The sequence below is a fragment of the Columba livia genome, chromosome 7, assembly GCF_036013475.1.
Source record: "Columba livia isolate bColLiv1 breed racing homer chromosome 7, bColLiv1.pat.W.v2, whole genome shotgun sequence".
In the NCBI taxonomy this organism is placed as follows: domain Eukaryota; kingdom Metazoa; phylum Chordata; class Aves; order Columbiformes; family Columbidae; genus Columba; species Columba livia.
In genome coordinates this window covers 25,619,625-25,647,397 of record NC_088608.1, presented here as the reverse complement: position 1 = coordinate 25,647,397, position 27,773 = coordinate 25,619,625, and the positions used below count along the sequence as shown (strand labels likewise).

Below are 27,773 nucleotides of genomic sequence, written 5' to 3'. Positions count from 1 at the left end.
AGAATTTCCTCTAGTCTTCTCCATTTAAGTTGAAAAGTCTTACATCTAAATCCAGCAAGGATAATCCAGTCTGACTGCTCGTCTTTCACAACAAATATGAATTTCAAGAGATCTCAACTCGAAACTTTACAGTTCATCATTGGATGTGTTCTCTGTAATGTGTCCCTAAAGTTAATTGCATATTGACATACAGAAGATTTAAGCACTTTAATTTTATATACCATGTATTTGCAGGGCTGTTTGCAGTCTACAAATAGCACAAGTAGGTTAAAAACACACAGGCAATATGGTCAGATTTAGAAAGTAAATGATTTTAAATGAGTTCACCACTAATATTCCCTCCAATAGATACTGCCTCAAGAGATATCAGTTTTTGCCAAAAGCAAAATACACATTACAGAAAATAAAATATAATACAAGATGTATTCTTCGGTAGTTTTGATGGGATCCCCTCACTTTCACATGAAGTTCCATACTGGCTGGCTCAGGGGCTCAAGTTGCTTTAGGAAGGAACATCTTTTCCCCCCTTCTAAGCGGAGGAGAGTGTCCTCCAGCAGTCTCGTACGTCCCCGTCTGGGAGGACTGCTTTTAGAGGACATCTGAATCTCACGCTGAGTAATCCATTTCATTCTATGTTAAGAAAAGACATTCACCCACATTAAGCCCTTACCTAATTGCAAAGCAACAGTCCAGACAGACATTTGCATGTGGAAAGTTCAGATAAACTTGACAGAGACCTGTGTTGGGCCCTGTGCTAAACAGAGTGAGGTCCCTGGGCAATTATGTAAACCAAACTGTTCACAGTGTGGGTGCGCTCTGTTTTTTTGTGAAACCTAACGGCATATCACCTCATGTAAAAACCTATCAGAATGATAGGTCTAGTTATTATGAGGGACCATCTGAAATGCCATCACTACATTGTAGTTCAAAAGTAGTATAGGAGTGTGAATTTAACCCCACCACCGTTAACACAAATTAATTCAGGTATGGGAATTCACCTGTCTATGGTGGTACCCGTTTAGTACTGCTGCAAAACCCATGTGGAAATATTAATAAAGGGTTGTTTGTGCACAGCCCCAGCTCAACTCTTTAGCGTCACAACTGAGCAGCTAGCTAGAAGTTAGTCTTTGTTTGTCCAGAACTTTAGATCACATTGTTGATACCACAGGCAACTTGGAGCTCTACCTTCACTCTCGCAATATCTCGCCTTATTAACATCACTGTCTCTCCTAGGCCACGAAACCCTGGTAGTCCTAGCAGGGATGTGCTGTTATACTAAATTGAATAAAAGTGTAATGGCTCAATGTTATAGGGCAATTGTGAGCTAAAAAAGGTATTGTCGTTTTATACAGAACTCAGATTAACGGTCCACTAAATACAAATAGCATGATTCTGTAAATAGGTGCATTAGAAATGAATACATTTACTGGAATTTTTCCAAGTAGCTTACCAATATAACCAGGTACCTCTCGTCCTGTATAGGTAAAGCATATCTTCAAATTCATACAGACAGCAGGCTGGTCATTTTCCATGCAGTTTAAATTAGTTCGATTTATTGAATTAGGATGTTTTAAAGAAGCTTCAACAATTATCACCGGTTTTGTTCTAAGAATAGAAAAGAGTTAATGTTCACAAACACTTCAGAAATAGCTCACAGAATCTTCAGAATCAAACAATCTCTGACAGAATCTTATTTTATATTTTATAATTAATTTTAAGTTATCTGCATTTTTCAGAATTCAAATAGTTGTATGCAGAATGTTTGTGCCTCAAGAAGTTTCACAATTATATTTTCAACACTTCTTCAAAGTGTTTATTTAAACATTGCCTAATGACTGAAGTTCAAGACACCAAGAAAAATATCAGGAAGTTAAAATATACTATTCTGTTTTATTAAATTGCATTTAAAAAAATACTGTTAAATTGTACGGTATTTAAAAGCAATGAAATGTAGCAATCCCACCTCAGCACCACAGCAGAATCGGAGAGAAACGCACCAACTGCTACATCTGTAGTCAAAAAAAAATAGATCAATAAGCACAATTTTTCAACAAGAATTATTTCTCAAGTACAAGCACTTTGCAGCATATTCACCTTTTGGTCAGCATTAAAACACCATTTGCCCTTTATTTATTAGAAGGCATGTGCTGATATTCAAAGGTAGTGTTCTCCATCTAGAAGATGATTCCTCAAATACTTGCCCACTGCTGATTAACACTGCGTGCTAATTTGCTGGACTTGCAGATACAGGTAATGCCATAATATGATTTCTATTCCACATTTAAGTGAAGGACAATTCAGCTAAATAGGAGATATCTGACTTCTTTTTAATCCAAATATTCAATATTGCTACACACACACATATATACATGAACAATTCAATTATATACATATATTGTTCTATTATATGTATTAAACTGTACATAGAGATAGAAAATATATTTAATTTATTCCAAACTAACTGAAAAATATTCACGCAATAAGAAATACACATAGCACATATACCTCTCAAATGAGGTAGTAAAAGGGAATAATCAGATGAGTGTACATGATACAAGGGTCTGTACACAACCTCCGAGCTCAGCATTACAAATTAACCCCAATAACTTCTCTGTTGACACAGCCAGAGCACACAACATGCAGCTCATGGTAACTTTGTGCATTTACACACATGGGGGCAGGACAGGCAATACCTGACCTGCTGTAACAATTATCCATATAATGGTAAAATATTTTGGCAATATGTTTTATACCAAATTAGGACTTTTGTTTCACGCCCACGAGGACTCCACAACAGTGTTGATCCAATGCCATGAGCCCTGACTCAGGTTCAGGTATTGTTCACACAGACTGAGAGTCACGGTGCTGCGTGACTCCTGGCAGAACTCAGACTTTGTGAACACCAGCAAGACTTTTAGTTTAGCACACTAGTCCGGACAACAAACATGCTTCCAGTGCCCAAAATAGCTCACTGACAGTAGCAGATGAGATAGCTGCCATCGAAACAGAAATTGTTTTTCTTCCTCTTGTGCACTATGAGCTTAGAATTACATCATTCTCAGTCCTTAAATAATGTCAGATAACTGTGAAAAGTGACTGCTTGGCCTCAGCTTACCTCTTTTTTTTTTCTAAAATGCAAGATGTGACATGTCATCTTAATAACGGGTTCTGCTTCTGTAAAAAGTAACAAGTAGCACGGTAGGGTTGTTCCCTATGACTCTCTAGTCTTTTAAAAATAAAAAATAAATGAAATTGCTTAATTCACCTTGATAACCATTGTTATCTGCATCAACGCCACTTGCTATGGATTGTCCAAACATGCTTAAAGAATTACTGACTTCATGTCCTTGTATTCTCTGAGGAGGAAAAAAAAACAAAAGAGAAAATTATTCTTGGAAAGCTAATCTTTGAGTTACAATTTCCAATGAAAAATGTCAGCACAACCATCCTGCAGTTGCATGCTTACCTGTGAAAATACACCTCTGAAAGCAATATTCCTCAATTACTGCAAATGTTATATCCCATAAACCCTATCTGAGGCCTCCAAATCAATTCATTTTCTGTTACAGGTTATATTGTGACTGGAAATCACAGACTGCAAAAAAAAAATTCTGAAGTCTTTTAAAGTACCTCGGGTGGTCTTAATGTTAAATGAAGGGAAAACCCTCTTAATTTTAGACTTGAGGTTTTTCTGGATGGATTATTTTTCGTTGGAAAAGCGTACCTGTGAAAATGATGGTGTTATTCCATTTTCCCTGCCATTGTATATATAAATGACCCCTTTCAGATTATCTTCTTGTGGAGCCCCAATTGCTACATCTGTGGAAAAACAATTTAACAATAATCACTTGACTAGGAAACATAGACAAGGAAGAGTTAAAGAAATCCAAATCAAGATGCATTCAATGCCAGCCCGAATTTATTAGACTGAATTCAAAAGAAGTGCTGAAGATAGATACAAAGCAAATGGAAACAACACAGACCACCTCAGTAATCTGACTCTGTTTTAAGTACTATGTTTCTGGAAAACAAGGGCAAAGACAACCATTTTGTTCAAGGCAAAGTCTGTTTCTACCTATACTGAATTTGACCCTTAAGAGGTTACCATGGAGAATGGCCAAAATTATCATGGTCTTTAAAGAAAAAAAAATAAAAGCCTTGTATTCTTGAAAGTATGATGATTTTCTTCCACTCTGCTATTCCCACATGGATTAAATCACTGAAACACAAGAAGTACTCTCATTACACTGCCTGAAATCAATCATTTATTTTGCCATGAAATGTCCTTAACAGCTGATAACAAGCTTGAACAGGCATTTAACAAGGAACTGAAGGTGGCTGGTTTGTACAAAGGGATATATGTTCTGTGCCCAGATTACTTAATCCCAGAGGGGTACAGTGACACAGGAACAAACAAGCAACCCAGCCATCCTCAACAGGCCTTACCAAATACCCCCATGGTTCAAATAGCCAGAGGTTGTTCACCAGAAAGTGGAGGGTTGGGAGGGTGAGATGAATGACATCATCTTGAAATTTACTAATATAAATTAATAATTGTGAACTTTCATTCACAAATAAGCAAAACTGAACTATCTGCAAATCAGAAATACTGTATGCTGCACCAAACCAAAATCACAAGAAAAGCATAGCTCTGATGATTCGGTTTTACTGAACAGCTCTCTGATTGAATCCATATTTATTGAATCCATACTTTGGTGACTAAAGGACACAAAATATGTCTTTCTATTTGGTGAGATGAAAACAGGACAGCCAAATTGTGCTGTTCAATTAAAAGTACGCATATGTTCTTGAGGAGGTCAGACTCTACACCAACATGCATGCCCTTATCTTCACGAGGCTGATACTGATGGTTTAGATTGTTGAAGAAGTTGGCTACGCTCTGCTTTTTTATTACTTACTGCAGACAAATGGTTTCTCCAGCTTGTCTTTATATTTTGCCTCTAGCTCTTTTTCTTACAAAATGTATTTTCCTACTGCCACTCTCAATATTGCCTCCACTTTTTCTTTTCAATGTTTTTGCTCCCTTCAAAAGCTAATCCACTTGTTTGCTCTGCCTTCCCCTGCAGGTTTAGGATGCCCATTTTGCATTATATCCTGTGTCGTGCATGTACTTTACTATGTTGCTATTAATTTGATTTCACTTCCCTGTTCTCCAGCCCTACATTTAGATACTCTTTTCCTTTGCAGTTCCCAAATGTTTTGGGGAAAAAACTGAAACTTTTGTATAAAATTGTGAAGGTAAAGCAAAGCAGGAGAGCCTGAATTTATCAGGAGTTGGAGGGACAGGTAGCAAAGAAGGAAAAAAAAAAAGGAAGATGACTAAGGAAAAAGGAGACCAGATAAGAAGAGAATGACTGTTCCAAGATTTGCACGTTATGGAACAGGAGCAAGAACACAAGACAAAGGGAAGAGTGAAAGGACCCTGGATGATAAGTGCAAATAAAAAGGGTAATTCAAAAGCATGAAGACAGACATGTAGAGCCCAGAAAAAGCTGACAGTTTTTGCACAGTGGATGTAGGCTCCCTGCCTACAGTCCAAGTTTTGATAAAGGAAAAACTAAAGCCGTTTATGAATTTTGAATAGTAGAAAATGCCTGTCATATTTTTATCCCACCCCTACGCAGCCTACAGCACCTGCCCCTCTGCTGGAGGGGAGCACATGCTGGTTTTCCAGGCAGGAATACCAGCCATTCCCACGTGTTTGAAACCATGACAAGATGCATGGGGGTGCTGGGCCAGGCGCCCTCTACCTGTCTCCAATCCAGCCAGAGCCCTCCCAGCCAGCAGTGGGTTTGCAGGTGGCCTGAACAGCCAGTGTGTGGTCTGGAAGAAAAGAAGTTGGGAGCAGCAGACCACGGGGCTTTCTGTTATAAATACATTTTAGGCAGCCTAACTAGAAGCAGAAGGGAAGTAGAAGGCCATGAGAGTCATTCTAGATGTTGTAACACATCTTAGATCCTTTCATCTGTTTCCTTTAACTAACAACCCTTTTAGCTGTAACTTTCACATGGCATTCTCTTTTCAGTGTCTATTTCTTTAACGCTTATTACAGAGGTTAGGCACAAATCTGGAGACTGAATCTCTCTGCCCTCTAAGCAGGTTCCACCTGAAAAACATCGATGGAAATTTCAGCCCACATCTCACCATGTTCAGAGAGGCTGCTTCAGCCTGGGCACTGGGAAGAAAGGGATAACAGTTTCGGTTTCTATTTAGGCATCTAATTTCATGTGCCTGAAACAGACCTTTGTGTATAGAAAACAGGAAGAAAAAGGTCCCTCAGAGCCCCATTGACATTTTGAATTCACTACAGGGGCATGGCCATCAAAGTCCTTCCCCTTGTTCTCTGCCCTTCCCACCCAGACAGCCTGTTGTAGGCAACCCCTGAGTCACCTGAGGGGCTGAGTGGGAAGAATCCCACAATAGTCTCCCAACTTGCAAGTTCTTTTTGATATTCCCATGTGTTTAGTACTTCCTATTGGTGACACAGAAGCAGATCTTGACTCAATGTATTATTTTTATTTATGATGTTAAAAAATTGCCAAATTTTTCCCCAGCTGTTGTGTCAGAGTATGTTATCACCTTATGCACACTTAATTAAAGCAATAGAACTTAATCTGTTGGTATTACACATCAAGGACTGTGAAATAGCTATATTTCAAATCAGTGCCCTAGAAAAGAAAGGTCAAGTCACCAACTGAAAGACTTCTCAGCTTCCATAATCCTCCTGTTTATCATGACAGTCCACTGCTCAGAGAGAACTAAACCCAAGGGGTTTTCTTTATATACTTACCTTCAAAACCATCATTATCTATGTCTCCTAGGTTGGCTATGGACTCTCCAAACCTGGCTGCATATGAGTCACTCCCACTGAGCTCCATGTTCAGTTCTACCATCTTTGCTTCCTGAAGGAAAACAAAATGAACAGCACATTAACAGAGTGTCTTCCAGGTCACCCGGAATATTACTCAAACTGTTAAAACTTCCTTGGATGCTAATATATAATGCTACTGAGCTCCTTGGTGCAGAAGTGAGCATTACCAAAGATAATTAACAGCATTTAGTATTAAGAATAACAAAGAATAAGAAAGTTGCTCTTTAAGAAAAAGAACAGCAATGTGTTCCCATAGCAAACGCCTGTAAAGAGTGGCAAACATATCAGAATACAGGGGCTTACTGCTCTGTGAAAACTGTGTTTGCTAAAAAGGTAGTAAACAGTAGCTGCTTCAGAGCTATTGTGTGTGCCCTAGGTAGTTGTAGGTATCCTACAGTTCTCTGTAAGGAAAACATATTAAGAAAATGCTAATGGCAGGCATAAGAGAATAAATACGTATTAGCGTGGAGAGGAAGGAAGGAAGGAAAATAAGACATGAAGATAAAATATACCACACCAGCCAAATTCAAAAGCCCACAAAAAATAGTGATTATACTTTCACTTCTGATCCTTGAATAAAAGGAAGCTAATTCTAATGCAGAATCTGTCCAGATACTTTATTTGCCAAACTGAAGACTACCAGTCTCTTTCTTGACTTGTACTACTAACTGCACACAAATTTTTCATTCCCTGTTTGTTTCTGAGGTGCTAAATCAGTTACTCTTCACATGCCAGCTCAGTGGGAAGCATGGCAGTAGAGGAGAGCTCGCTCAGAGGCTACAGTGGCAGGCAGCCACCACCTGAAGCTACTGTGAAGGAAAACCAGCCTGTCCTCAGTTCTAACACCAGACCAAGGAACGATGCATTGGAGTTTACACAGCCATTGAAGTTTACACGGCCATTGCAGGGGTGCTACACAGTCCTGCTGGAACTGCCATTGTGTTTCTAGAGCTGGTTTCCCTATATCCTGAAATATTGCATGATAAGAGAGGAAATCTCCTCTTCTTAGCTTGTTATACTAGAATGACTGTGTTACTATGCATTTTTAATAGAAAATACTTACAGAACCTGAATTGATATAGACATAAACTCTTCCTTCTTCTCTGATGGTACTCTGCATTGGAGCACCAACTAGCAAGTCTGAGAGGCCGTCTGCATTCAGGTCCACAGCACAGACTGCAGCTCCAAAGTAAGAACCAAGCTGTGTGCAAACACGAAATCATATTATCTTCAAATTTTGATCAAGACATGCAAGAAATTCCAAGGTGCAGGAAAATAGCATGAAATCTTTACCTTTTTACCCCTTAGTTCAAATAGAATATTTAGTTGCTTCTCAATGCTAAAGATGTATGCCTAAAATGAAAAGAAAGTATAAGTGGAGTTCAGCGAACATAATCTGAAATACTTTCCTGTGCCTTCTTTACATCACATCCCAGAGAATCAGCAAAGCAACACACAAGGTACAAGCTGTTTACTATTCCCTATCTGTACCTTTCCCTAACACCACAGTTCACAGCAGTGTTACCTACACTATCTTGCCTCATTTCTTCTTAGACTTTTTTTCCCTGTGAGAAATCATACATCTCTGACACGTCTTTAATACATTAATCTAAACTGGAAAATCACGGGTGGGTATGTGGGGGCATATTCTTCAAACCAATAGTACAGACATTTTCTTACTTTACCAGTCTGCTCCTGTTGGGGGGCGCCTCCAACTACTTCTGTACTGGTTGATGTCAGAAAATGCCCAGCTCCAACAGAGTATCCTGTAAAATAGAAATACACTATTCAATACTGTAAATGCTCTGTAAATAAAAAAAATATGGGAGCATGACGTATAAAAGCTGTCGACACCACAAATTATTGTGAGTCTGACATTCAGACTTCATGCAAGTTAGCAATGAAAACAGAAAAGAAAATTTTTGAAATATAAGCAAAAGGTCAATACAAATGGTAAGTTCCAGCAAGCAGTAACAAGTGTCAGAAACACTCGTTTCTTTCCAGGATCTCAATTATTTGCCATACTTTAAAAGACAATAAAATAAGCTGCAGATACCTTCTGTTAATACATAATCTACAATTGTTCTGTAAGTCCATATTGTAATACAAATAAAAACGGTCAAATGCCCATACAGTCCAATGTGGAAAGACTTGATCCAGCTGTTACTCTAACTTTTTTTTTACTGGACTGCAGAAAAATGAAACTAGTTCTACTTATAGGCATGTGTGTGTACATACGCACACACACAGAGCACTGGGGATATATACATAAAAAAAATGTCAGCAACAAACCGGAGCAAAAACTTGATTATATAACAAGAAAACGTTGCATCAGTTTTTGTATATGAATCTACATAACAAAGTATTTCTGTACATGGCGACAGCTCTTAAACAGGACCATATTTTGGTGCAGACGTCCAGCCACAGAATTGCAAACTGGCGGCTAACGCCTTAGTCTGTAGCTGCACAAGTCAGCCTTACTCTTTCCAAAATACATTATGGCAAAGTTGAAACAGGGAAGACAGTTAACATATTCTGCTCTCTCACAATTACTGAATGACTGTTGATTTTCACAGCATGCAGGGAAAATGAAAAAATCATCTTGGATCAGATGAGAACAGGCCTTAAGTCTTTCATCTGTGAAGACAACTGTCTAGAATTCAAGTTCTCATTAACCCAGCTTTTTATTTTCATAATTTCAGTTAAAAGATGTGAACAAGACAATTTATCATTTAAAGATCAACACCTAGTTTTTAATTATTTAACAAAAAATTAAGCTTAAGTGGATGAACCTTAATTTACCTCCTCTGACCTTTATTTTCTACTTATTTTGGTTCTGCTGAAGTGTAAACATTGCTAATTCTGAACTTAAACAAAAACCCCAAACCAAACAACAGCAAAAGCCAAACACACACAAAAAGTAGAGTAATCAGATAGTCCTCATTTTTATCATGGTATGTAGGTGGTTGTTATTATTATTTTGTATTTTTATTTATTATTTTATTATTATTTTATTAACATTTAATTATGTTTGGTGGGTGGAGAATCACATAATTGACCCTTTAAATTTAAAGGTGTAGTCAAATGAAATTTTATTTCCAACCCCAGAATTCCCTCCTGTTTACCACTAGTACAGTTTTTCAGTTTTCTGAGATGTCATTTGCCACCCCCTGGTTCCTCAAAGAAACCGTGCATTACTTTGTGATTTCTTTAAGGCAGTACGTTAAGAACCTAAGGTTACTCTTTCACCAGGCCCAGTTGATTTGAAACACTGACTTACATATCTAATTCTGTTTAAAGAAGTCAGTTATTAATCTCCAAGATACTCTGAAGTAGTCAAGGAAATATTACCAGAAGTTGTGTATTACCAGCTTCTCTTTCTAGCTTCCTTCTTTCTTTTAATTGTCTGGTACTTAAACAGTTTTGTTTCTTCCAATTTATGGAAAATGTTATGAAACTTTTGCACACTCTTCCTGCAATCTCCAATTTGTTTACTATTACTCTTTCACAGTTTAAATACAAATGTAAATAAAGCCAACTTCTCAGTCCGCACCTGAAGGATAGCGTAAGTAGGTCATTATGTCTAGTTATGCGCTTGAATTACATTCTGGTCACAGTATACTTCCACCACTTGGTAAAGACATTTTCGTTCATTATATAAGGGAGAAGCAAACTCAGACTTAAAAAATAAAAAACCAAAACTGGTAACAGAATTAACTCTAAATAGATTTTGGCCTTAAACAATGCCAAAGATGAGAGAGAAACAAAGCTGCAGGAAGGTATCTTTAAATTTTTTCATCCACATGATGTATTATCACAAGGGAACAAAGTGGAGGTTTAGGTAGCGTGGAACTATGCAAAATTTAAGGTTGATCAGAGCTGCTACTGTAGAGACACAGATGAGCTAATGGCCCCTTTCTCCACTTTCCTGTAGAAAAGGTGAGTTCAGAGGACACACGGCTCTGCCAAGCCAGCGTGCGGCTGCTGCACCAGCTCCCCGCACAAGGGCTGGTGCAGCAAACCCCAGCTGATCCCAGGCCCTGGACGGCCAGGTGTGCAGGATGTCCTTCCCTGCACAGTGCTCACGCAGGCTTTTATCCCCTTGCCTGTGTCTGGTTTCTGGTTATCTATGACTTGACTTGTTCATTACAGAAATTCTCACTCTTATGCTTGTAGGAGCAGAAACCTGGAATGAGCTTTTTTCCCCCAGACAGCTGCAATATTTGGTCTGCTGATGGTTACTGGAAAGCTGAAGCAAGCACCCTCTGAAGTTTTTCTTTTGTCCTATGAAAGCTCAAGAAATGTCACTGGTTAACCACAGTGATCTGAGCATCTGATCGCCTTTTCCCATCCAGCATCACTTTTGCACGACTTTCCTGTAGAGCCAAATTGCAGCCTTTGCAAGGCTCAGTAGCAAATTCTGAAGCACTTTGTATTTCATAACTGTTATTTCATAATGTATGTCTGCTTCCTATTATAGAAAGAGAGAAATCAGAAACAGGAAACGTTTATCTACATGAACCAGATCTATGAATGGGAAAATGCAAAAACCAGTGGTCACAGGCAAAAATATTCTTGCTCAGGAGTTCGGGAAGGACAGACAAACCTTTCTTAATGTGTAGCGAGAAAACTGAGGCTGCTGACAGCTCCTGGCATAAATGCTTACAAATTCTAGCACTAAATTCAGTGAATTACTTGGATTTAGGTACATCAGTAGGAGCTTCATGGCTTTCTTTGCATACATTTGTAGATAAGGTTTGCCCTTACATGTATTGAGACCAAGATATGGTTGAAAATGAATCATGATTAGAGGCAAGTCTGTCTCTTAAGATCATAGCATATTTCCCCTTATTGACAACGCAATTAAGACTTGTTTCCTTGCAGATTTCACTGTAACAAACTCTTCACATTTCTGTTATATGCAAAATCATTGTCTTTTGCTATGAAAGCCCTTGGCAGCATTTCAGACTTAAAAGTGAAGTGCAAACCATTGCTGATCAGAAGCATATCCACACCTTCTAAATTAAGAAATGATAAAACCAGAAATCCAGTGTTTGAGAAGCTTCCATGTAAAAAGAACAGAGAGCAACACTTATAATTAAATAATATTTAACAAAATCAGAACACATTTAGAACTGTTGCTTTTGGAGTTAATAAAGAAATCACCGATAAACACTGTGCACTCCAAGATCAGCTATTCAGCTAATTCTTTGACTTATATTTTTTCAAAGTATTAAACACTTTTAAGTACCTAGATAACTGCCAAATTTCACTTGGTTATTTGAATCTGTATAAGCATGGATTGTATTTGCGGTTGTATTGTACACAAAAATAGAACCGGTCCAATAAAATGATCCAGGGGCTCCCATTATAATTAAGTCCTAAAACAAAAATAAAACAAAGCCTTGTTATTCATATGTAAATATTCATGAACATAAGCAAAACAAGTCAAATGCTTTTCTTTACATCTCCTGTGAACTCTACTGGAGATGCTTCTAGCTGGGAGATTAGCACTAGATCAGAGACAACATTTTTCAGACTTTCTAAAAACATAGTTATTAAAAACTTCAAGCTGTAAACACTTAAAAGACAGCAACAAACAGAATATTTTCTTCTCAAAAGAGTTTTTTAGAAATCACAATCTTAGGGCAAAATAGAAATTAAATAATACAGAATATTACTCTGTAAAGCAAGAAAGTAGGCATTATTAGTGTTGATGTTACAACAAAGACAGGATAATAAAACTTCATAATCTGTTATAGTCATGCTCTTTTTCCAAATGAAAAGTAATTTTGGATTTTGTAAGGTGTAAAAGTATTCTTGGGAATAAAACGTGTAAGTATTAGTTGGGAATTATCATGCAAGTCTTATCAAGATTCAATGAAAAATAAATGAGAAAAGTCTGCTTTTTCTCTCCCACAAAAAAAGACAGTGTTAATGTCTTCATTACATACATACTTTTATGTATATATATATGCATATCTATACATATATGTAAGTGTATACATATATATATAGAGAGAGAGAAGTTTGGTATCTTCAATACACACCTCAATATAAAAACTAGAGATTCCAGCCTGGCATGACCCGTGGTTTTCTCCAAACTTTCGTACATGATCTGGGAACGGACAAGAAATATTAAAAAGATTGAGAAGCCTGTGGTCTCGGAATTTGTTACTAGGTCTTCAACAGAAGTTGAGACAAGTTAAAAACAAAACAACACAGCATTGGTTATAGGTTCTATAATAGAACCAAACTCACTAGTTTTCACTGTGTAGCCTTTGACTTCAATATACTATTGTAACAAATTCAAGGCATGGTGTTATCACTTGATCACAGCTGCCCTTGAAACCTTATGACTTTAAAGGATGTAATTTTCTTTTTAAATTGTTCCATGAAAGTAATATGCCACATGAAATAGCATGAATAGTTTGAGCAGCACAGAAAGATAAGCTTAATTTTTCCCCTCCACTCTGTGTATAATTCAGGCATAATCTGATTGACAGGCTTATGTATCTCGATAAAAGCTGCCTTGATGCTCCACTACAGCTTTGAAGGAAATGCTTGTGTTATGGATATCCTAGACACATTAGTATCTATCATCCTTAGCAGCTGTCTTTACATCCAGCTCTCCCAGATCTGTTTTCCTGCTTTTCTTTGCTAACTGCCTCCCACCAGGGTTCCCCTTCATTTCTTCCACAGATTTGTTCACTTCAAAGTCACCAAAGACAAAAGCACGATTTCATCCATGCTCTTAACAGTCTCCAAAGCCAATGGCAGGACAGCGTTTGATGGCATCACTTCATCGGTCTGCATGGAAAGGCCAGACTGTCAGCTCCTCCTTGCGCTGGGCCAGGGGCAGGGTCACGAGATCCTTCTCCTGGCTGGGAGGGGGTATGAAAGGGAAGGTAGGGATGGGCTCATTCGACGATAGCTTCAGGTCCTGACTCATTCTGCTCCTGCGGTCCTCTGGGAAGGACCACCGAAGGTCTCATACCACAGCAGCAGCATTGGCAGGAAGCAAGTAAGGTTCCTGCTCTGGCATGGCATTGGACCAGATGATCTTTCGAGGTCCCTTCCAATCCCTAACATTCTGTGATTCTGTAACAGCGACATGCGCTGTCGAGGGACCACAGCAGCTTTGTACCAAGCTAAGGAGCGGATGGCAACAACCACCTGTGGGTATTACTGCTGCTCTGCTGTGAGGCACCCTGCTGAGCAGAGTGAGCAAATGACAGAGGAAAGGAAGAAAGGAGGGATGTCCTCTGCTGCCCTGGTTTTGGGAAGCACACATCCTTCAGTGATCCAGTCCAAGGAGCAAGTATTCTGACGCCCTGTTTAAACTATTTTTTTTTTGCATGTTGAAAGCAGCTTTTCTTTGAAGGGATAAACCTCTTGCTAACAAATTGGATTGTAAGTTGGGCTTGTATAATCAGTCCTCAATCTTCAAATCTTTGGCTGCAGAAAGCCTGCTCGGAGCAACACAGACTCTTCACAAACTCCACACCACACAATTATGTATCTTACCCTTCCCTACAAAGGACTCAAGAATTCCGCTTACCTATATAGCATGGGCATATTCTTCTGCTCAGTTCAGTCCGAAAATCAGAAGAGATGGCATAACAAATACCATGTGGGAGTTTGTGTTCATTTCTTATGTAAAAGATATTTTTCCATCTATGTCCACAAGCCTACAGATAAAAAACAAACGTGATGTTTGACACAGAAGCATAAGAAAGGTGAAGGCAGTCTGACAAACAGACATGCAGCTCCAGCAGTTGGTACGTACAACAACAGATCCGTTTTCTTTTGGCTGCCTCGATAAGCTGACACCCAGCCACTGGTTATCACGCTCTTCCAAACACGTCTTCCCACAGCGCTCTCCCCTGGGGTCACCTAGGACACAAAGACCAATGTTCTGAACAGGGAGACAAGCTGAAGGGCCTCGTGGTGAGGAACAGGAGCACCCAAGGACGCTATGGGGAGACTGCAGTAACTCAGGTTTGGTGGACCTCACCCCTGTCTCTTATACAGGCCATGTAGACTTTTCACCTTCTTGACCAAAGGTATGATGGCATGCAGCCAAAGGGAGCACGCTGGTTCTGAACGTGAAAGGTTGGCAGTGAGGGTTGGCTTCTCCATTGTTATTGAAATTAAGATAGAAAGTGACATTACACTAAGTCTGATGAAGGGCTGGCTTTGCAAGTGTTCTCAGCCTAAAAGTTCATAGGAAACACAAACAATATCCCTGAGTACTACCTAAACTCTAGCCTAAAGCAAGCATCTCCAACCACAGATCTATTGGTAGAGGGCCTTAAATTGATCTCTACTGCAAATGGCTACCAAATAAAGGGCATATAACTGCAGTCTCTACTGGGGATGTCAGATCATTATGTATGCACATCCTGTGTACACCTTGCACTGTTGCAATTATTTAGCCGTAGCTCTTTGTTTTTTAAGACCTTGAAGAACATAGTGAAATTTCTTCTAACTCCCCCAAAAGGCTACAGTATTGCCAAGGCAGCAAATATTCGTTTCCTTCTACAAAGCAGTAGTGGTACCCATGGTAAGGAGAAGCTACACATTTTAAAAGTATTCTAAGTCATATAAAGCAAGCTTTTAATTTGTAGGATGCTCATATTAATAAGCATTAAACAAACTATTGAACCAGTATTTTCTATGCATCAGCATTACACAGTTTACAAAAAAACTGGTTATAAAATAAGGAAGCACATCATGTCATTTGAACAATCTCTTTTGCATAATTTTAAGGCTTTCCCAGATTCAATGCAGTTACTTGTGAATCTGAAACTTTTGAGGTTTGAGGGGTTTAGTTACCCAGAAGAGGGCACCAGTGCAGATGACAGAGCACCAATACTGACAGGGACATGGTTTGACAGTACAAAAAACTAAAAGTCCAATGCATTAAAGAGATAAGTGGACTTGCTGAATTCCTTTCACAGGACATGCAACTGTACAGTATTAAGTATGAAAACAGAACAAGGGAATACACCTCGTCTATCCAGTAGCCAGGAGAAAGATGAATGACTATGGACTTTGCTACAAACACTCTCATAACCAACAATGACTTAAACGATTTTATACCTAGGATGTCATGGACTGGAAGACACCAGATTATTGGAATCAAGATAATTCTTTATCAGATGGTGAGAAAACATAAGGAGAAACATTTGCAGAAAAAAAAACCAACAACCATCCTTATTTCAGAGCTTGTTCCCTACTGTTTTCTGATAGGCCTAGCAATTGACATTTGTCTGAAGAAACTGCTGGAGCCTTGATTTCTTCTACTTCCGTACTACCGCTCCACTTCTTTTTCAACCATCCTGCTCTCTCCTCACCCCAATGGAGAGACACGAGTAGTGCGCTCCAGAACTCCTCACCACACTGCAGGGAGGACAATGTACCCTGTGCACTGCAACTGTACTCTGCCTTCTTCCAAAAATAACAGCCTTGAGAGGGTCAAGAGGATCTGATCCTTCTTCATCTCTTCTTTACCACTTCCTCCCCCATGTGCCCTTCCCCGAGACATCAAAGAAATAGCATGCAGAATCCAAGTAAACAGGAACCGACCTTAGCACTCACAATAAAATCACATTCAATTGTCTTTGGGCCAAGAGATTTTATGTTATTGTAACTTAATGACTCCTGTAGGTCACCTGATGAACAGTAATTAACATGTGGGCTCTTATTCCAAGGCAAGCACAAAGTAAAATGCCTTAAAAATCTACTAAAAAGTTGATTTTTCTGCAGGTTGTTAATTATTGAGGTTTCAGAGATAAGTTTCTGAATTCTCCTACTGGGCTAATGTCAGCTACATGAACTTTCACATATTTAATATACACCATTTTCAGACACAGGTTTGGAATTTAATTTCGGAGTTACATCACATAGAACTCCTCACTTCCTAAGGGAGACACTTCCATGGTTTGCATGAATTACAGGGCATGTTAATCCGGTTGAAATCTCCACAGAAAATAAAATTCTATTGCACTTCCACGTGTAAGAATTAATCCTCCTTTAAATCACAAAAGACGCTTCTGGCAACTCCCTTCTAGCAAGGCTTTCTGTCCTCTTATGACAATGACTTACCTGGGACTTACTGTATAGAGTGTATGTGAATTTGCAGGAAATGGAAGAAGTTCTCCATTCTATGACCAGTGTCATAAATTTAGATCTCAGGAGGCCTTCTGAGACTTTCTGTCAGTAAGTCAGACAAGACCAGATAATGATGAGGTGAGAGATCTGAGGAAGTTTTGCTTGTCTCAGCACTTAATTCCTGTGCCTATTTCAGAGGTCCATAACAAGAAATAGCACAACCATTCCTTCACACTCGTTGGACTGCACTCCTCTTTTCCTTGGCTCCAGCACATGTTCTTGATTCAAGTTCACTTTGGCCCTTTGCTGATCTGCTGTCTTATCCCTCCTCTCTTTCTCTGACTGGCAAGTATTCAACCACCTTGGAAATTACAAGCCTTTGTGGGCGAGAGAAGCATGAGCTTGACATCCCAGACACTATGATAGGCCCCTGCTCAGGGTATGACATTATGAAAGCTTTACCGAACAAGAAGAGAAAATGCTATATTCTGCACAAGCAGCACTGCACAAGCTCAAGAGGACATGACAGCTTGGCTGCCTCAGGGAAAAGGAGCACGCGCTGTCATAAAGTCACCGAGAGATAAGTAATTGCCCAGCCAGTGTACATTGCACAGCTGGAAGATACACTGTGGCTATCGCTGCACGCATCCACAGAAACAGCACCATCACATATAAATGAGGTCACAACTTACAAAGCCACTTCTAGCTTTGGGCTCAAGAGCTGTAATACATATGTCTGCAATGTCATCTAATAAACCAGTTTTATATAACTTGCTCCAGTGCTTTCCATGCCAAACAGCCTCCCACAATCCTTTTTATCCTCCTAGACCTCCTCTTGTCCTATTACTAATGGATTAAAACGAGGCAGTGTACTGCAAAGACAAACCTTCTGTGCCCAGGTGTCAGGGCCTCATCAGACTCTGTTTTCATCACCCAGCACCTTTTTTCTTTTCACAGATTTGATGGGTCTTATCCCTCTTATGTCCTCCAACCACTTCTACCCAAAACACTGTAGTAAAGCACAAGCTGTTTCCAGAACCTTCAACAGACTGCGGCCCAGAAGGTCCTGTCTTCCTCAGAATAGTGCGGCTCTTTCAGATTAGATCTCTGGCAGGGTACAAGCAAGGCTAGTGAGATCAAAAAGCCAAACTACCAAAGGCAAAGCTTACTGAAATCAAAGTCACAGGTCAGCCTTTTGGGGAAAGTAATTAATTGTTCACTTTTTCATTGTAAGGATTCAGCTGGGGGAGCCAGAGGGCAATTTGTTCATAGGTTAATTGTAGCAGGGTCTCAAAGGAATGGCCAGAAGCCTGAAGCTCGGGACAGAGCTTTCTGGCCTTAGGTTAAACAACATGCACTGAATTTACTGTACATTTGTAGATAAAACTTTTTTTTTTTCTTTAAGTGGATGAAAAATTTTATCAATTGTTTCCTGTATTTTTAGCCAATGAATCACTGTTTCAAATCTGTGAGCAACTTTGTTAAAGAATTTATATAATGTTTTCCAGGTCCAAAACATAACCGGTCAAAACATCTAAAGGACTTGGTGTAAGTCCCTCTGCAATAGCCTACGACTGCTCCAAACTGACATGGGCAAGGTCCTGGAGTTCAAAAGCCTAGAAGATTGGTAGAAGACTGACAGTGCCCAAAATAATAAACCTGAAACATTATACCTTGTGTTTGTGCCTAGAGCTTGATTACAAACCTCTGCATGTAAAGTAATTTACCGTTTAGAAATACTTCAAATACAAATAAATCAGCAGTCCAGAATACTTGACACCATTAACAGAAATACTAGAACAGAAACTCACAAAATGTTACCCCTCTATTCAGCAATCAGAGAAAGATTAAACAATGCCAGTAAGGGGATAGGAAGACCAAGATTTGCTAGTATATGTCATGGCTCCTCTCAGCTCTTAAACCAGCTCAGGTCCCTGCAACACCTCGAACAACATTAAAATTCTCCAAAGTGTGCCTGGATGAGTTATTTCCAGATCCTGCAGTGACTACAGCATAGGACTGTTCCCAGCAACTCTTTCTCTATCGAAGAAGCACACAGGAATGTGTGACATAAGAAAATACAACAGCAGTTTTGTGTGATTAGAGTCTTCCTAATTGTGCATGAATCCTTCATTAATTAGTTATGTCAGTTTCAAGGCTACTTCAGTGAAAAATAGCAACAAAGTGTTTTAACATATTTATGCCTCCAAGTAATTCAGGTCCATTTATTACAGAGACCAAACATTTGGAAAAAAAAACCTCTTCTATTGCCTGTTGTCACCTCTACATTTCCATGACTCATAATTAGAAACTTATTATCTCAAAGATTCTTCTACTGAAAGGAAAGCGAATTCAAGTATTTAAGAGAAAGATAGAAATACCTATTCCACAATTTGCCTGTTCCAACAATATAATAAATATATCTCTACACATTTTTCAAAGGAAATTACCCATTCTACAAGATCAGAACCCAAACTTGTTGCTGGCAAGAATCCAAGCAGAAAAACGAGGAGGTCAGGGACTGAAAGACAGTCTCAATAAAACCATTGCATCCAAAAGTTGCTGACAGCCTGAATGAGTTAGACAAGAGATAATTAAGTTCAGCTTTGCAATTGCAAGTTCCCTTGTGTATTTCTGTGACCGCTCAGCAGGATGGCAGAAGCTTAACAAACCTCAGATACTATCCCACTTCATTTACATCCCATTCACCACAGCTGCCTTTGGCTTCTTCATTGACCTCATTGCCCTGTTTTACAATAGAGCACTTATTTTCAGTATCTATTTAACTTCAGAAATACTGTAAACGTACCTTGGTGATGTAAAGGTGTCACTAAGAGAAACAAACATTCTGCAAAAAACTCTTATAGTATCAGTGTTTTTAAAAGTGCTGGACGAGACACCATTGTGTAACCTACAGCCTCTGAACCCAGGAATAGAAGCTGTGTTAAATTACGCCTTTGGAACCACATAAACATTTTCATGTACTTGTTGCATCATTTTGTTTAGGATCCCCATAACTGCTGAGGAAAAGCCCATTATTACGTTGTTAGAGATTTTGTTTCTCCACTAGCTAAATGAGTAAGTTGAGAAGTACTGCAGATGTATGTAGTTTTGAAAGAACCTGAAACTTTCTACCCTTCTCCTCCTTTCCTTCTACCATGTAGTGGAGGGCTATTTTTACCTCCAATCCAGGAGGAGGGGTTCATTGCCTGTTAGCATATGCTATTTCACCACTTTCGTTGATTTCTTTGGTTTTTGCAAACCTCCTCTTACAAACAAGCAGTTAGAGAAAAAAAAACTCTTTGTTATGTATCATTTTTCAATAGATCTAATGTTGGAATGAAATTACTCAAAAAAAAACCCCACCCCAAAACCAACCAACTAACCCAAACAAACCAAACTACTTGGCCTAGAATAAGTTTAATTGCAGTTCTTTCTCTGGGCAACTGGTTGTCTTTTCCTTATGTGATTACCACTAATGCACCAGTGAAGTATCTTAGGTTTTGTAGCTTAGTTACAAAACTAAATAACTCTTATTTCTGGGTGTAGGAAAAAAAAATAAATGATAGAACCTGTCAGTTCTAAGTGTTATAGACGTGTAAACAAATAGTTGTTTTAACATTTTTGTCGCCGAATGCTGCGTTCTGCCCTGAAAGCCCATCAGGTCATGGCGCGCTATCGCTTTCATTGGTTTCAAATATTTTTAAAACTCTTTCCCGCGCGCCTTATCCTTACTGGGTGGCAAGTTCATAGTTGTAACGGATCGGATGGTCTCGGTCACCGCAGGGCAGAAAGTTCAGCAAGTTTTCTATGCATAGCATAGGGATAAAGTGAACAGCACTGTATGCAAGGCGGGGTGGGGGGGGCGGAATTCACACATATTCATGGTAACCCAGTGCAAAGTGTTCTCCTTTTTAAACGCATATCCAACTCTTGGAAGATGGTAAAGTATATCCAGTTACATCTCCCAAGCATGGAGATTGGGCAGGTAAAGAGAAGTTACGTTAAATGCATGAGCTGGAAATATTGATTCAATCAAAAATAGCTCTGTTCCCCTGACACTCAATTTTTCAACAAATACGCAAGCAGGGAAAACCCATCTGCAAGGCAATTGTGGTTCAGAGTTACTTCAGGGTACTTCCCTGAAAGGAAGACATTGCAGAAGAAAAGGCGATTTAGGCACACACTTCCACCCCCTCATCTCTGAGCTAAATGCATTCGCCCTCTGCTCTGAGAGTTGAACTAGCTTTCTGCTGAGAAGGACGAGAGACAGAGTGAAACTGTTGAAATGGGTGCTGAAAGGTGCGAAAGAAAACTGTGGGAACGGGAGCTGTCACATGCGACTTCACTAAACCAAGTTTCGGTACATTTCTTTCTGTCTACGGTAAAAAGGTGCCATCGTTGCTGCTCTTCAGCAATAGAATTGATCTCTCCCTTTAGCTAGAGGAAAACGCCAGTTTCATGTGAAAAGGACCCAGAGGAAACCGTCCGTAGCCCTGGAGGCAGCGGAGCCGCGGTGCGCGCAGGGCGGGTGGGCACAGGGAGGCACGGACAGTCCCGTCCGGCTGCCGCCCTGGCCCTGCTGCCGCCCTCCCCGCCCACCCCACGGCCCAGTGCCGGGGTCTCCCCGCCCGCGCCCCGTCGCCGACTCACCCAGCTGGAGCTGCTCGCACCGCCCGCGGGGGCTCCTCCCGATCCGGCACCGGAAAATGGCCCCGGGGTTGGTCACCGAGCTGTTGGTGGGCCAGCTGGCCCGGGGGGCGCCCGCAATAAGCCTGCGGAGCAGAGAGGGCGGCGTAAGGGGTCACGGCCGGCGGAGCCGGGAGAAGGCGCGACGGTACTCGCGGGGACGGGACGGCCCGGCCCGGCCGGGAACTCACCATCTCTCCTCGCCGTGGCTGTGCAGGAGAACCGAGTACCCGAAGAGGGTCCCGTTGTCTCCCTGGAAGAGCAGCGGGTGCTGGGTGTCCAGGTTGTAGGAACGCGCCGTCGGCAGGCACTGCCACAGCAGGAGCAGCGGGGCGGCCCACCCCACAGTCCCCGTCGTCCTCCCGCAGCTCCACATGGCTCCGGCTGGCCGAAAGTAGATGGGCGTCCGGCCCCAGCTTCCCGCCTCGCTCCGCTCTCCCGCTCGGCAAGAGGGCAGCGCCGCGCCCCCGCCCCTGCCCTGCCCCGGGACGGCGGCAGCCCGCGCCCTCCGCCGCCTCTGCTACGGGCGGGCCAAGCCGTGCCGGGCGGGCTCCCCGCAGCCCGGGGTGGGGGTGTCCCCTCCGGATGGGGGAGTCGCTCGGCCGCGCCGCCTCCTCCCGCGCAGCGGCAGCCCCTCTCCCTTCCCAGGCGGCGGGGGTCGGGTTTCTCCCCGCCCTGTCCGCGCCCACGGGGGTGCTGCGGCACTGGAGGGTACGGCACCAGGACCCCGCGGTCCTGGGTAGGGCACGGACCTGTGAAACGCGGCCGACTCGACCCCCGCCCCGGCGAGACAGCGAGGCCCCCCTCACCTCAGCCCCAGCACACCTGCCCGGAGGGCGGCGCGGGAGAACTGCCTGCTAGGCCGGCGGGCGTTTTGGCAGCAGGAGCAGGAGAGCCGGCAGCTTCTCCTGAAAACTCCCCGCGGACCTTCCCACCCCCGCTGCCCTAGAGGCGCCCGGGCCCAGATAGTGCAGTTTCCCGCTCTCGGTGCCCATCTCCCCTGAGCACCAGCTGGGGAGCGCCAGCCAGTCGCAAACCTGTCTTCTGGAAGGAGAAGTGTGTGGCAAAGCTTGCCCTTTTCCTTTCAGATTTAGGAAAAATCCCAGTACCCCTGTGCTGTAAGGCTTGCCACGTTGCGCCCTAACAGCAGCAGACAGTTTTGAGCCCAGCCCGCCCATACTGTGCAAGACTGCTCGCTGCTGATGACTTCTTCTTTCTGCATTGAATGAAATCAGAACAAGCCCCCTGTCACCTTTTTTACATTTTAGAGTAACTTTTCCACATTGCTGTTCAGTTCTTCGGTTGCTGACAAAGTTACCAGACATTCCTCCAGACATCACGGGAACAAAGGAAAACCTGAACATCACGCAAGAGATCTGGTATTTAGCAGGCCTTGAAAAGGATCCCTTGATCTTAGTGAGGAGCTTTACTGTGCATGTTTTCAGAAGTCAGTCACTGACTTTTGGTTTAGCTCGTACTAAGTTGTGCGCATACTGAAATAAAGGCTGTTACTTCTACCTATGAACCTTGCCTCGCTGGGGTCCCTTGAGTACCAGGGCTTCCCTTCCGTTAAAATAATCCGTATATATGGATAACCAATGTATGATGGTATTTTGAGCCAGAGGAACAGGAACATAAGTACTTCTTCAAAATGAAAAGTTTAGTTATAAGGATTACTTAAAGTATCTGGAGGACAAATCCTGTATAATTTCAACTAGTGCATATTATACACATTTGAGATAACTGTGAGATGGTAGAGTCTCATCCACTAAAAGAAATTCAGAACACAGCATTTTAAGCTTCTTGGAATAAAACCTCCCATTCATTTCCACTCAGTTGGTGAAAATGTGGAAAGTTTAACACTTCTGCAAAATGTTGAGCAACTACCAGAGTGGGACACTGAGGCAATGCAGGACTGATACATCTTGTCATCCCAGCCACATGCAGATGTGTCAGTCCTGGAATGAGATCAGCATGTTGCATGATCTGACCATTTGTCAGTCAGCAGTGAAATTTTTAAGTTCTCGTTTCTAGCACAATCAGGCAGCTTCCCTGGATCACCTTGATGTGGACCAGGGACTGTTCCGTGCAGAGGAGTTAAACAGCTCCTCAGCTGCTATTCATCTCCCAACTGCTGACATCAAAGGAGTTACAACAATCAACAGCAGCTGGGAATCTGCATTTCTACCAGTCAAGAAATTTTCACCATCATTCTGAAAGCAGCAAAACAAGCATGATTCAAAACTGAAATGCTAAGTTGTGGTTTAGTTGGTGGGAAAGCGTAACATTGTTTCACCACCATCTGGACCACTTAGCCAGTTCTGAGGGACTTTCAGGTTTTTCTCCAAGAGATCATTACAATTCCTGGGTTCATTTCTGATTCACAAAAATGGACACAAAGCTCTATCCCTTGAATGACAGAGAAAGGAACAGTTTCCCAGACTCCTTTTCCCTTGCAAGTTTATGTCCTGAACATCTCTGTTCTTTCTGCTCTCTCACAAGACCAATCTTAAGTCTATCATTTTGCAAATAGCTGCTGCAGGAAGCATGTGACTGCCTCCAAGCAATCTCTCTGCAGCTGTATTTCTAACCATTTGAGAGAACCCCACCCTAACCCTTGATTAGATGACTTGTTCTTCACACTTGATGCTGTAGCTTATCAATGGCTATCATATAGGCACAGAGTAAATGTGTGCAAGCTGGCTATAATACTCAGAGACAAACTCTGGTCTCTTGAGACCAGTTTTGCTTGGGAGAGTTTGGGGAAGGAGAGATGTTGCTGAAAGTTAGAGGAGCTTTGTAGAACCTCCAGTCTAGTGGCCCCTGGACTGCTCAGAGGGCACTGAGCTGGTGGCAGGGACCCTAGCTGATGGGAAAAGGTAGATGGTAAAGCTGTGGGATTCAGCTATCAGCACAAAAATACCTGTTTATGGGATGCAAATGAGAACTGTATTGTAGTTCACCTGTCAGGAGGAAATATGTCTGTTGTCATCTAGACTGTGCTAGAGTAGATGTGATCATGATCCAACATAGATCAACGAAATCAGCTGAACATGAATCTACTGGAGTCTGAGAAATCCATATTTTGAGAAATATCAAGTAGAGCACCAGACAGAGAGCAAAAACAATGTAAAACTGACAAAATGGTGTAAAAGAGACAGAACTTGAGTTTTATTAGGGATTAGGAGAACTTGCAGAAAAGGTGGAACCAAACCAACACTGCAAGCCAAGTACCTGTATTTACAAAGAAAAAAAAAATATTTATATATGTTAAGTTATCCTGAAATAGTAAAAAGTTACCCTGAAATATTAAAAATAAATTCTTCCAAAACATCTTGCCACTATGCAATCTTGACAGCATATCTCCCATAGTCCTCTGTGGGTTAATAACACTGGGAGCAAAATATCACTGTGACTTGCTCTTCTGCTTGACTTTGGTTGACTATCTAAGGCAATTTCAGAGAAGCTATTGGGATGTTTTGTTAAGTGAGAAAGTATATTAGTCCACAGTTTGGCAAGCATTTTTCATAGCAGATGCATGCACTTCATCTGTCCTCATCTCTTGCTGCTCATTCTTGACTCATTCTGCTGCCTCTGTTACACTGATACTGTTCTGTGTCCAAGCAGTGAAACAGATCAGAGGGGTGATCTGGGTTAAAAATAACCCAGGAAAATCCCCCAAACCTATATCAGATCAGCAGTGCATATGTTGCGTGGCTGGCCAGTTCTATTGTTTGTTGTACCAGGGTGTTTTAAGCTGGTGTTGCAGCTTTAGGAACTTTCTCAGGCAACAGCCTTAACTTTCCAGAAGAAGTGGCAAGAGTCTGCAAAGTTAAAGCCTACACATCTACCTTAAAATGGAAGCAGAAATCCATTTCCCCAACATTATTTTCCTGCTGGAGTTAGGGATCTTGGTCCAAATACTCTTCTATGTCCTGAGGAGTCCAGCTTAAAAAGAGCTCTGTTAGAGTAATCCTGGTTTATTGGTGTCGTAAATGTCAACATAGAACATCATGGGAACAAGATGACCATACAGATCTATACAGGATCATATATGGCCCTTCAAGATTTAATATCTCAAATGCAATTATGAGGTAGTAACTACTGCTGGGATTTTCATGTGGGTTTGCATTTGGAGGGAGCATGAAAGGAAGTCACTGGGGGAAAACAAACAAACAAACAAACACAACCACAAACAAACAAAACCCCTCAAACAAACAAACAAACCAAAGTCAACAAAACACTTGCTTTCCCCATTGCTGCTCAATTTGGGAAAATGAATGGTTTGGGTCTTTAATCACTCTGTGAACATTGTTAACCTGTAATACATCCCACTGCTGGTGAGGTGCAAGGGAAGAAAATCACTGTAGGAAGAACATATTCAATTCTGAATGTCTGTCATTAGCTTTCTTCTGTGTAACCTATACTACTTCCTTTTTGATTCCCTAACTTGGAAGGCATTTGTATTAGATTAAGCCCTGTGTAAGGGCTGACAGTGGGTAACTGATCACAGGAGTGCTCTCTCTGTGTTGGAAATGCAAGGGAAAGCACACATTCCTAAAAATCTTCATGCATATGCATGCTTCCAGCTGTGTCTGTCCTTGTTCTCCTCTGTGTCATGTAAGCCTACCACTGCTTATGGAAGAGTGTCTCTAAATCTACTCTCACTTAGAAATAAAAATGATCAGTAGTTGATTTCCCGTTCCTAATAAGAAAGAGTTGAAAGTTTCATTTTGAAATTAACTAAGTACTTAAGTATAGGTATTTCAAATTGAATTTTTCTAAACCTTTGTAATTCACTGAAACATGGAAAATCTAGGATTTTGGTCAGACCAGAACTATGTCTTGTTTTTCTGTAAGCTTTCCTCTCGCTCCCACTCCCCTCAATGTCAGTGGGCCAAAAAGTCTATTATTAATACACTGTCATCTGTGAAATTATAGAAGGCAAATATACTGTTTCACTTACCCCTAAGATTCTCCTCCAGAAACTTCACCTTCCCTCTGCTGTAAGATATATGTGAGCTTGCACGAATAAGATATATTGTTCACTGACAAGTATAATTAAGCCCAGATGGCTGAGGCACCCAAAAGCAGCTAATATTAACAAGGGTTTTAATTTTTATCATTTTGCTTATGTTCTCTTTAGAGCTCTGAATTTTGTATAGAATCAGTTAATGAGCAAGAAGCTTTTCATTTAATCACAGTATCTTCATGCTCATGTAATGTCTTTTTAGGAAATACTTTAAAGAAGTTTTTCTTCTCTTGAACACTTGTGTTGGTGAAGTAAAGACAGGCTTTCCAAAAGATCTTTCCAATATTCAGGCTTATAATGTTATCACACAGATAATGACTGAGAGAAGCAAACAATAGATCATTATATTTAACAACAGCTTAACTAAAGACTGCATTCTTATTTATAGATAGGTAAGACTGGAAATTAATCATTACATGTGTTTGTGTGAAAAATGCATTCCATATCCTTTTTCTTCCTCAGAATTTTGTCTAAGATTTTTGAGTTTCAAGATCAGATCCAGCAACAAATGATTAGATTTTAGTAGAGCTGGGCAGTAACCTCTTTTCTGATGCCAAAGGAATTGCTGAGCTTTTGAAACTTTCCCATCTCAAATCCAAACAAAGAGCATTTTCATGCGGGATCTCTGTGTCTTCCATTACAAATTCTGAATCACCACAGTTGCAGCATTTTTCATTATTTTCACCTTTAAAAACAAATATTTTAGGCTTGATACTGTTATTTTAACATGGAAAGCAAATATGCATGTTCAGAGAATTTCAGCATAAACTATTATTTAGTTTTCACATTTTTCAAAATGAATTACTTTAAATTGACCCTTTCCTGCAATTACATTTCAACATATCAGTATCTCCACAAAATAAAAATCCTAACCATGTCTTCATATTGTGAATCTCTATTTTTTTCATATTTCTATTCTTCCATAGCCAACAAGATTGGGTGCAATGGAAATGGAACAAAATCCATGAGAACTTTGCCTAGATTTATTTCGTAGCTGCAAAGCAACTTTAACATTGATCTGCTGCTTCTGCTAGGCAAGATAAA

General features: G+C 40.8%; 1 protein-coding gene across 1 annotated transcript in view; it reads right to left on the bottom strand.

Annotated features, from left to right (window-relative positions):
* Positions 1-22,858, bottom strand: part of ITGA4 (integrin subunit alpha 4) — a 39,736-nt gene extending 16,878 nt beyond the window's left edge. The window contains exons 1-14 of the mRNA XM_065068894.1: positions 21,889-22,858; positions 21,662-21,783; positions 14,682-14,788; positions 14,454-14,583; positions 12,943-13,010; positions 12,144-12,273; positions 8,573-8,658; positions 8,186-8,245; positions 7,956-8,093; positions 6,812-6,923; positions 3,725-3,819; positions 3,266-3,356; positions 1,964-2,009; positions 1,451-1,605 (exon numbers count right to left, since the gene is read on the bottom strand). Coding sequence (XP_064924966.1) covers positions 1,451-1,605; positions 1,964-2,009; positions 3,266-3,356; positions 3,725-3,819; positions 6,812-6,923; positions 7,956-8,093; positions 8,186-8,245; positions 8,573-8,658; positions 12,144-12,273; positions 12,943-13,010; positions 14,454-14,583; positions 14,682-14,788; positions 21,662-21,783; positions 21,889-22,073 — 1,525 coding nt within the window. The 5' untranslated portion in view covers positions 22,074-22,858. The remainder of the gene's footprint in view (positions 1-1,450; positions 1,606-1,963; positions 2,010-3,265; positions 3,357-3,724; positions 3,820-6,811; positions 6,924-7,955; positions 8,094-8,185; positions 8,246-8,572; positions 8,659-12,143; positions 12,274-12,942; positions 13,011-14,453; positions 14,584-14,681; positions 14,789-21,661; positions 21,784-21,888) is intronic.
* Between the last annotated feature and the right edge of the window lie 4,915 nt (positions 22,859-27,773).